At 27.9% G+C, this 11,534-nt stretch overlaps 3 protein-coding genes and 1 long non-coding RNA gene across 4 annotated transcripts; 1 reads left to right on the plus strand and 3 right to left on the minus strand.

Moving 5' to 3' along the window:
- Positions 1-885: 885 nt before the first annotated feature.
- Positions 886-1,381, minus strand: LOC125583104 (protein DOWN-REGULATED IN DIF1 11-like). The gene has a single exon (XM_048749676.1). The coding sequence runs from the start codon at positions 1,363-1,365 to the stop codon at positions 886-888; it is 480 nt and encodes a 159-aa protein (XP_048605633.1). The 5' UTR covers positions 1,366-1,381.
- Positions 1,382-1,403: 22 nt separating this feature from the next.
- On the minus strand, positions 1,404-3,320 carry LOC125583065 (protein DOWN-REGULATED IN DIF1 11-like). The gene has a single exon (XM_048749620.1). It carries the CDS (start codon positions 3,302-3,304, stop codon positions 2,822-2,824), a length of 483 nt encoding a protein of 160 aa, XP_048605577.1. The 5' UTR covers positions 3,305-3,320; the 3' UTR covers positions 1,404-2,821.
- On the minus strand, positions 3,294-6,877 carry LOC125583039 (protein DOWN-REGULATED IN DIF1 11-like). Its single transcript, XM_048749588.1, has one exon. It carries the CDS (start codon positions 5,311-5,313, stop codon positions 4,819-4,821), a length of 495 nt encoding a protein of 164 aa, XP_048605545.1. The 5' UTR covers positions 5,314-6,877; the 3' UTR covers positions 3,294-4,818.
- Positions 6,878-9,325: 2,448 nt separating this feature from the next.
- On the plus strand, positions 9,326-10,950 carry LOC125583332. Its single transcript, XR_007320365.1, has 2 exons — positions 9,326-10,537; positions 10,622-10,950. It is a non-coding gene; the product is annotated as an uncharacterized LOC125583332 (long non-coding RNA).
- The last annotated feature ends 584 nt before the right edge of the window (positions 10,951-11,534 follow it).

The raw sequence follows: 11,534 nt of genomic DNA on the forward strand, positions 1-11,534 counted from the left end.
TAAAAAACTGAACCTAATTGAAATTTGGATCTATGTTTCTTCAAATAATTACATGGTCTAAATATAGTGATGACTTTGCTAAACCAAAGAAGATTTATAGATGAAGTATATATGCTTTTTGCAAGGAATTGTAAAGAGCTATATCTAGTCTTGTCACATATACCTTTATGATTAAGTATAAAAGCTTTTGAATTGTTCAAACATGATGCTCTTTTCATATAGAATATTAGGCTATTAAGCATAAGCGTATTGTCCCTTTGATCAAGTAATTGTCCCTCTGATCAGTCTTCTCATGAGAATCTATATTTTGATCCCGTGAACACAAAGATGATTTCATTCTATATGTGGATTATTACAAAATAAGAGATGATATATACCTTTAAAAATCAAAGAATTTATATATTTTGTGGAAATCATTGTAAAAGTGATATTGATAATTAATTCACAAATCTCTATAAAGAATTTTCATATTAGGTCATAGCTAGGATCTTAAAAATGAGATTTAACATTTTTGTTTCACGTAAAATGAAAGTTACATATTGTATTTTTTCCTTATAGCGTTCTCTCACTATTTATTTATTTTTATAAATTTACTTGATTTTCAAACAACATAATTTGTTCGATTTACAAAGAAAGAAATATACGATTTTGTTTAACAAGATTCATGTGCAATTAAATTTTATGTTAAATAGACTAAAAACTATGTTTGACAAACACTAGTTAGAACAACCCAAGATATCGCATTAGATTTTTTTATATACAATATTAGAGTTCGGAAAATGAATAAATAATAAAAGGTTATTTTATTTATATAGTTAGAATATTATAACAAACCATTATTTCATAATACATCATATAATAAAACAAAATATTAAATCAAGATAACTAAATCGTCAAATCATCAGATGATGAAGGACTTTCAACTTCTGCAGAACATCTGTTCCAAACCTCATTAATTTTGAAAAAAACTTGAGAAGCAAAGCGTTTGAGTTGATAAAATTGAAACATCAACTTATTAGTCTCGATGAAGCATTGTTTTCCAGCTCTTACTACCTTCAGACAACACTCTCTTGAAACATGTTCATTTGTAAGAATCTCTTTAATAACGTAGAGACCACATTTTCCAATGGGTTCCATCTTGTCCATGCAGGTTTCGACATACATTTTGTATTTTGGTGGGATGATCTCTAGCATATAAATATTGTAATCTTGTGAAGCTGGTGATATCACATCCAATGTATCAAACTCATGACCTGGATTGACCAGTGGTTCAACGTCAACATCTTCTTGACCAGAACTTGGATACGCAGATGATACTAAAGTGGTCATTATGAAAAATGCCATGAAAATTGTCTTAGTCTCCATTCTTTATAATTACTCTTTAACTTCTTCTTTGAATTGTTTTGTTTTTCCAACTACCATGATTTATAAGTGTATATATATAGTAGTCAGGTGGTTTTGAATGTTATTGATGATTTTTTGTATTAATAAATAAAATAAAATTTTTAGTTGTTTTGCAAAACCATAATTTCTTTATTAATTTAGTTAGCTCTAAAAGTAACATTTTTAAATTGATTTCTATGTTTCAAGCATTGATTGTTAATTAAATACTCACTACGTTTGTCATTAAAGTTCTTGCATACAAATTAAGAAAATTAGTCATTTTGGTTTTATCCTTATTAAATACTCCTATAATATTTTGTTTAAATTTATTAAGTAATGAACTAAAAATAAGAGCAAAATGAAAATTATTTTTAAATATGTATGAAAATTGTATAAATACATTTAAAAAAAAATTACATTTAATATGAAACCTGGGAAGTAATATTTCACTTAAGTAAAAAGTTGTAACTAATTGAAAGTTGAATCTATGTTTTTTGAAATAATTTCATGGTCTAAATATTGTGTTCGCTAAACCAAAGAAGAGTTGTAGATGAAGTATATATGCTTTTTTGCAAAGAATTGTAAAGAGCTATATCTAGTGAAGAAGAAAGATGACTCTGGATATATAACTTAAAACGTTGTTTGAGATAAATATCAAGAACATAGACAATCATGATTTTTTTTCTCTTGGTTCGTTGATCCCTCTCAAGTGTATGTTTATCTGATTTTTTACTGGTTATAGTTGAATAAAAGCTTTTGAATTGTTCAAACATGATGCTTTTTTTCATATAGAGTATTAGGCCATTAAGCATAAGCATATTGTCCCTTTGATCAAGTAATTGTCTCTCTGATCAGTCTCTTCATGATAATCTATATTTCGATCCTGTGAACACAAAGATGATTTCATATTACAAAATAAGAGATGATATATACCTTGAAAAACTAAAGACGTTATATTTTTTGTGGAAAACATTGTAAAAGTTAAATAAATAATTAATTCACAAATCTCTATAACGAATTTTCATATTAGGTCATAGCTAGTATCATAAAAATGAGATTAGCGTTTTTTTTTCACAAAAATGAAAGTTACATATATTTTTTTCCTTATAGCGTTTCTCACTATTTATTTGTTTTTATAAATTTACTTGATTTTCAAACAACATAATTTGTTCAAGTTACAAAGAAAGAAATATATGATTTTGTTTAACAAGATTTGTGTGCAATTGTGTTTTATATTTGATAAATTAAAAAACTATGCTAAACAAACACTAGTTAGAACAAACCAAGATATTGCATTAGAGTTTTTTCTATACAATATTAGATTTAGGAAAACGAATAAGTAATGAATATTTGATTTGATATATATATTTAGAATATTATAACGAACCATTATTTCATAATATATCATATAATATAACAAAAGAATCAGTCAAGATAACTAAATCGCAAAATCAGCAGATGATGAAGGACTTTCAACTTCTGCAGAACATCTATTCCAAACCTCATTAATTTCTAAAGAAACTTGAGAAGCAAAGCGTTTGAGTTGATACAATCGAAACATCAACTTACTAATCTCCAAGTAGCATTCTTTTCCAGCGCTTACTACCTTCATACAACACTCTCTTGAAACAGGCTCATTCGTAAGGATCTCTTTAATAACATCTTCAAAACCACATTTCCCAATGGGCTTCATCTTGTCCATGCAGGTTTCAAGATACATTTTGTACTTTGGTGGGAGGTTCTCTAGCATATAAATATTGTAATCTTGCGAAGCCGGTGATATCGTATCCAATGAATCAAACTCGCGACCCGGATGGACCAGTGGTTCATCGTCAACGTCTTCTTGACCAGAACTTGGATACACATATGATACTAAAGTGGTCATTACGAAAAATACCATGAAAATTGTCTTAGTATCCATTCTTTATGATTAATTTTTAATTTCTTCTTTGAATTGTTTTGTTTTTTTTTTCACAATTACCATGATTTATAAGTGTATATATATAGTAGTCAAGTGGTTTTGAATGTTATTGATGGTATTTTGTATTAATTAATGAAATAACATTTTTAGTTGTTTTGCGAAAACATAATTTCTTTATTAATTTAGTTAGCTCTAAGAGTAACATTTTTAAAGTGATTTCTATGTTTCAGGAATTGATTGTTAATTAAATACTCACTATGTTTCATGTGTGTTTAAATTTTTTTGCATACAAACTAAGAAAATTAGTAATTTTTGGTTTTATTCTTACAAAATAGCATACTTTGTTTGAATTTATTGACTAATGAACCAAAAATGAGAGCAAATTAAAATTTTATTTTAAATATGTATGAAAATGTATAACGACATTTATAATGAAAAAAAAAACAAAATTACATTATATCTGATAACATAGGGAGTAATATTTCACTAAATTAAAAAAAAATTAACTAATGGAAACTTGGATATATGTTTATTGAAATAATTACATGGTCAAATAGTTTTCACAAAATCGAGTTTTTCCGCCAAAACTGTAAAAACGAGTATTTCCCCAAAATTCACAGAACCAATTTTTTCTACCAAAACTGCAAAACCGAGTTTTTCCTCCAAAACCGCAAAATCGAGTTTTCCGCCAAAACCGCAAAACTTGACTTTCGGTTTTAACGGAAAACTCAATTTTTTTTGCGATTTTAGCTGAAAAACTCAATTTACGGTTTTGACAAAAAAAACTCGATTTTGCAATTTTTGTGAAAAAACTAGATTTTTGCATTTTTGGCAAAAAAACTCTATTTTTTTAGTTTTGGCGAAAAAACTTTTTTTTTCTTTTGAGGGAAAACTCAATTTTCTTGATTTGGACAATAAACTCAAATTTGTGATTTTTTGCGAAAAAAACAATTTTCAGGTTTTGAAAAAAAAACTTAGTTTTGATGATCAACGAATTGGAGAACATACGATGGCATCAAAATAGTGATCATCTCATCTAAGATGACCTAAAAATACAAAGAGGTTATATGTTTTGTGGAAAAACATTGTAAAAGATCTTACATAATTAGTTCACAAATCGTTATCAAGACTTTTCAAATTAGATCCTAGCTAGGATCATAAAAATGAGATTAGCTTTTGTTTTGAAGAAAAATGAGAGTTACCTATTGGTTTTTTTTCTATATCGTTCTCTCACTTATTATTTGTTCTTATAAATCTACTTGATTCTCAAACAACATAATTTATTTGAGGAACAAAGAAAGAAATATATATTCTTGTTTAACAAGATTCATGTGCAATTAGATTTTATATTTGATAAACTCAAAACTATGCTAAACAAACACTTGCTAGGATGACCCATGATTAAAATTAGGAGAACGAATATTCTGATGAAACTTTGATTTCAATTTATATAGATAAAACAGTATAACAAACCATTATTTCAAAATACATCATATAATATAACAAATGTTCAATCAAGATAACTCATTCGTGTCATCATGAGATGATGGAGGACTTTCAACTTCAGCAGAACATCTATTCCAAACCTTGTTGATTTTGAAAGAAACTTTAGAAGCAAAGTGTTTGAGTTGATACAATCGAAACATAAGCTTTCTAATCTCCATGTAGCATTCTTTTCCAGCTTTTACTACCTTTTGGCAACATTCTCTGGAAATGGGTTTATTCGTAAGAATCTCTTTAAGAACATCTACATTACATTTCACAGTACCACTAGGCCCCATATTTTTCCCGCAAGTTTCGAGATACGTTATGTATTTTGATGGGAGGTTCTCTAGCATATAATTATTGTAATCTTGTGAAGCCGGCGATATCGCATCTAATGTATCAAACTCGCGACCGGGATTGACCAGTGGTTCATTGTCAATATCTTCTTGGCCTAAATTTGGATACGCAGATGATACCAAAGTGATGATAAAGAAAAATGCCATGAAAATTGTCTTAGTCTCCATTCTGTATGATTACTTTTTAACTTCTTCTTTGAATTGTTTTGTTTTTTTTTCCTATTACCATGATTTATAAGTGTATCTATAATTCTATATATAGCAATCAAGTGGTTTTGAATGTTATTGATTTGTATTAATTAAAAATAACATTTTTAGTTGTTTTGCAACAACATAATGTTTTTTATCAATTTAGATAGCTCTAAGAGTAACATTTTTAAATTGATTTTTATGTTTCAGGCATTGATTGTTAATTAAATAATCACTATGTTTCATGTGTGTTTAAAATTTTTGCATACAAATTAAGAAACTTAGTAATTTTTGGTTTTGCTCTTACAAAATAGTATACTTTGTTTGAATTTATTGACTAATGAACCAAAAATGAGAGCAAATTAAAAATTTATTTTAAATATGTATGAAAATGTATAACGACATTTATAATGGAAACATTAAAAAAAAACAAAATTACATTTAATATGAAACATATGGAGTAATATTTCACTAAATAAAAAAATTGTAACTAATAGAAACTTGGATCTATGTTTATTGAAATAATTATATGGTCAAATAGTTTTCATAAAATCGAGTTTTTCCGCCAAAACTGTAAAACGAGTTTTTCCCCAAAAATCACAAAACCGCAAAACCGAGTTTTTCCGCCAAAATTGTAAAATCGAATTTTCCACCAGAACCGCAAAACTTGACTTTCGGTTTTAGCGGAAAACTTGATTTTGTGGTTTTCGCGGGAAAACACTAATTTTGCGGTTTTTGTGGAAAATTTTGATTTTGCTTTTTTGGCGGAAAACTCAATATTTTTTTTTGCGATTTTGGCGGGAAAACTCAATTTATTGTTTTGGCAAAAAAAAACTCGATTTTGCAATTTTTGTGGAAAAACTAGATTTTTGCATTGTGGCAAAAAAACTCTATTTTTTAGTTTTGGCTAAAAACTCAATTTTTTTTTTATTTTTGAGGGAAAACTCAATTTTCTTGATTTTGAAAATAAATCAAATTTGTGATTTTTTGCGAAAAAATCAATTTTCGGTTTTTGAGAAAAAACTTGATTTTGATGATCAACGAATTGAAGAAGATAATCATATCACATCTTCGATTTGCTAATTTGATGCTTAGAACTTAAAAGACAAAAATGAATAAAATAATTTTTTTATTTAAATGAGATAACCATGGTACAAGCTCTAACCTTTAATTAAAATAGGATTAAAATAGGGATGGCTTAAAATAAGACTGGGCTTATATTTAACAAATGAGGATTTAACATCCCTACAGAAAAAAATGGCATCTGATATCTTAATGGGCTTAGGTCTTAGTATTCTCTCAACTCAAAGGGTAACACATGTGTTAATGGGCCGAGGCCCAAGACTTAAAACGATCAATTCAGTAGCACCGTCTCTAATAGCGCATTAAGAGCATCTCCAAGGGAATTCTATTTTCTCCTCTATAATTTACACTAAAATAGAGTAAGACCACCTCCAATAGTTTACACTATTTTTTACTCTAAAATAGAGTGACTCTATAATAGAGTTTAAGTTTTCTCCAATGGTACTCTATTTTATAGTAGAAAATAGAGTGATGAACAAAAAAAAAATAAGTTACTTTATATTTGGAGTAAACCTATTTTTCACTCTATTATAGAGTGAGAAATAGAGTACCATTGGAGCAATTTTACTCTAAAACTCTATTTTAGAGTGAAAAATAGAGTGGGGTTGGAGATGCCCTAACTCTATTAGAGCATCTCCAACCCCACTCTATTTTTCACTCTAAAATAGAGTTTAGAGTAAAAATACTCCAATGGTACTCTATTTTCCACTCTATAATAGAGTAAAAAATGGGTTTACTCTATATATAGAGTAAGTTGTTTTTTGTTTGTTCATCACTCTATTTTCCACTCTAAAATAGAGTACCATTGGAGTATATCACAACTCTATTATAGAGTTACTCTATTTTAGAGTAAAAAATAGAGTGAACCATTGGAGATGGTCTTATAGAGTTGGATTTGCTCCAATGGTGCACTCTATAATAGAGTAACTCTATATTATATAGAGTAACTCTATTATAGAGTGAACCATCAGAGCAAATTTAACTCTATAATAGAGTTACTCTGTTTTAGAGTGAAATATAGAGAAAATTATAGTGTAGCATTGGAGATGGTCTAAGAATTCTATTTCAACGATGCTTCTTCTTTCTGGGAATTGAAGCAGGAAGAGATGTTCAAGAACACGTTTCAGTCTGGGTTTCTCTCTATTCTGTACAGTCTAAGGTGCGTTTTAGTGTGATTCATTATTTGGTTGATAAATAATTTAGTTAACCAAAAGTATAATTTATGTATATAATTATTTATTTCAAATATATATAACTATGTTTAATATAACACATAGTATCAAAACTATTTTCAAAATAATATTATGTTTTAAAATAAGTAGATTTTGTTCTAAAACACAATTCTTGTTTTAAAGTATCGATATAATGTTAATAAATAACAAAGTGTTTTCAAAGTTTTAGAAGTTATCACTAACTGATTTATAATTGGTTAGACTAAATATCTAACAGAACCGAAGATAAATAGTCATTTTCTGAAAATATAGCAGAAGGAAAGATTGAACCGGTTTTATGTAGACCATAATTATATCTATGAATTTTTATAGGAACTGGTTTGGTATTAAAATAATACAACCAACTTGGAATATTAAGTTGTGACAAACATAGTTTAGTTTATGAATGATAATTTTGAAGTGTTCATATATATAACATGGTTAATGAAATCAGTTTAGTTAATAAGGTTAGTATAAAATAATGGTTCATCTCTGTAAAAAATGTATTTTTTACAATGGATATTATGTTTTGTTTATAGTCTTTGAAGCTATTATCTATTAAATAAATCACAAGTAACCATATACTATATAAATATAGGGTGGACATTATTTAATATTAGCTCAAAATATTTATGATGGAATAATGCGTATATAGTAAACGTATAAGTAGATAATTAGGTTAGTACTATTTTTTATGACTAATTTGCTTTTAATGAAGAACTAGATTTTGACCCGCACGTCCGTGCGGGTGTATTTTTTAAAATAATATGATGCTATTTGCTTTTTATGTCACTATTTAGGGTTAGGCAAAAAACTCGAATTCGAAGAATCGAACCAATCCCAATCCGAATAAGTAGTACTAAATCCGAACCCGAATGGATTAAATATCTGAATTATTCAAAAAGTTGGTATTTGAAGAATTGAAACCTAATCCGATCCGAACCGAATTAATTTGGGTATCCAAAATAGATTTATATACTTATATATATATATTAATTATTTTTAGATTTAATATATATAAAAACATCCAAAATATATATGATACTTTTAAGTTCGCATAAATGCTTAAAAAATATATACAAATAATTAAACGTAAATATCTTAAATAGTTAAAAAATACTCAAAACTCCAAAAATACTTAAATAATTATTAATTCTCTATCCAAATATTTAAACCAAACCTATTTAAATTGGTTATCCAAATCAGAACCAAATCCTCAAAGATCTGAACTGAACACGAAATCCCAAAAAGATCCGAAAACGAATTCGAACGCCCATCCCTAATCACTATTATATACTATATGTGTTATCATAGATTACAAAATATGTGTTATCATATAATTAATCGTATTTTATACGTACCATCAAATAAGTTTTCTTATAATTAATAATATTTTATACGTACAATCATATAAATAATCAAATATATTATATTTTAAAATTTATTGTGAAATATAAAAACTATAATTTAAGTTGGTGTTTGAAATTGAGCTTTGTATTGTATTTTTATTATATATATTGAAAATATTTTTATAATAGTTATTGGAAAATATGTTAGTAAAAATCAAATTTTAAATATATGTAAATTTTTGAATGAATTTTGATATAAATTAATTTTAAATTATTATTTTGATTTGAATATATATATCAAGTAACATTTAATATGATGTAATGGACTTTCAATTTTTTTAGTAGCATAGACTCATTATTTTTTTAGTAGCATAAGCCCATTATTATTTTTTCTAACTTACTGCTATCCATGTTTCCAAATAATACTATTTTTTTAATTACTATTCATATTGCCAAACAATCCTAATGTGTACTTCAACTTTAATAATATAGATAATTAAGTTAGTAGTATGAGAAATAATAGGAATTCTAGTTAAATGAAATGGTTCAACTATGACTTGTTTTAAGTAGATTTTTTAGGACTCCTTCCCTTTTAATAGTATTGATTTAGATTGTTTTTATTTCTTCTATTCCCATTATTTATCAGTGTGTACATATAGTAATCGATTGGTTTAACTGATATTACTGGTGTTTGTATTAATAAAGTAACGGTTTCTAGTAGTTTTGCAACAACATAGTTCTTTATTACTTCAATTACCTCTAAATGTAACATTTTTAAATTGACCTATGTTTCATGCATTGTTTGTTAAATAAATATTAATAATGTTTCATGTGTATTGCACCCAAATTAAAAACATTAGTAGTTTTTTTTTTGTTTTATCCTTGTTATTTATATTATTTTGTTTAAAATTATTATTTAATAAACTAAAAATTAGAGTAAAAACTGAAAGTTTATTTAATATGTATCAAAAATTTAAAATCCATCTATAATATTAAAACAGAAAGCCATTTGTGAAGTCCCCTTCTATTTTGTGGAAATTACCGAGTTTTTAAATAATATATTTTTTCTAAAATCCAAACTGAATTATATACCGGGTCTACTGGTTCGACCGTGGATCTAGGTAGGGTTTCAAAACAGTGGTTTTGACATTCAATAGGTTGGTTAGAAAGTTTTATAAACTACGTTTAGTTTACTTTTATAATACTAGCAAATTCTAGATTTCTAGCATTTTAATAAAATAATTAAATTCCACCTGTACTATACAGTTGTTGTTATTAGTATTGATGTCTTGTGTTGAACTATTATCTTCTTTTTTGTGGTAGTCTGTGACTAGAGTGAAGCCATATATATGCACAATGCCATTGAAGATGGATGAGGGGTGGAATCAGATCCAGCTGAACTTACCTGATCTTACTAGCAGAGCTTATGGGACTAATTACGCTGAGACTTTGCGAGTTCAGGTTCATGCTAACTGCCGTCTTAGAAGGATATACTTTGCTCACCGTCTTTACTCAGATGAAGAGCTCCCTCCGGAGTTCAAGCTCTATCTCTCTGTGCAGGTTTGAATCTCAGAGTTTACTTACTACTATTGTTTTCTTGCATGATTCGTTATACTTACCTATACTCTTTTTGTTCAACTGCAGAAAGCATGAAAAGTTATTCCGAGTGTTTATGTCTTGTCAGATAGACCTAGAGCATTTACATTAGGTGAGAGTTTCAAGATGGCTTGTAGCATCCATGCCATGGTATGTGGAATTTGTCATACCTTGAGCAGCTTGTGACTTGATAACTTAAGTTTTGTTAAGTCTTTATGAAAAAGGATCATGTATGCTTTAAGATTTTCAATGTATGATTAAAATGATGTGAATACCTCATGTTGTGTACAACTTTGCGGGAATTAAACATTCAAAGGGAGTGCTAATTTCAATTTATTAAACATTAAACATTCAAAGGGATTGCTAATTTCATGGTACTTTCCATTGATAACCAGATGTTGTAACTGAGACATACAAAATCAACCATTATTTACAACAAAAGCTAATTAACCATGGACATCAGGGTCTGAAGTGAGTTTCATGAACCTTGCTTATAAGATGAGCTTCACGACACAAACATCTACTGGTAGGTCCACATCAGATGACCTTCCTCTTCATATTCACATAGGTCTGTGAATCTTTCCGTACCCCCCCCCTCCAACTATAACTACCGCTAGTCCTGCGACCTGCTCCAAGGTAAAATCAGACTCGAACATCAAAGCATAAGAACAAAACAAATTCGACCGTCTGTTACATTCTCTCTTCCTTTCTACTTTGTTTACAGTAATCAACTTATCACACCATCAGTTTGATACTCAAGACAGATAGTATGCTACTTGATGTAATGCAGGGTGGTCATGATCCAGCAAACAAAGATAATACTAGAGAACAGATTCAACATAAACGTAACGTTTTAATGAGCCTAAACTGAAATGGAACTTTACATTTCAGCTTTTTCAGCTATTTTCAACAGAAGAAATGTGATCATCTTATGATAATTACAAGAGAACGGAGAATTACA

Source organism: Brassica napus, chromosome A1 (assembly GCF_020379485.1).
Source record: "Brassica napus cultivar Da-Ae chromosome A1, Da-Ae, whole genome shotgun sequence".
NCBI lineage: Eukaryota > Viridiplantae > Streptophyta > Magnoliopsida > Brassicales > Brassicaceae > Brassica > Brassica napus.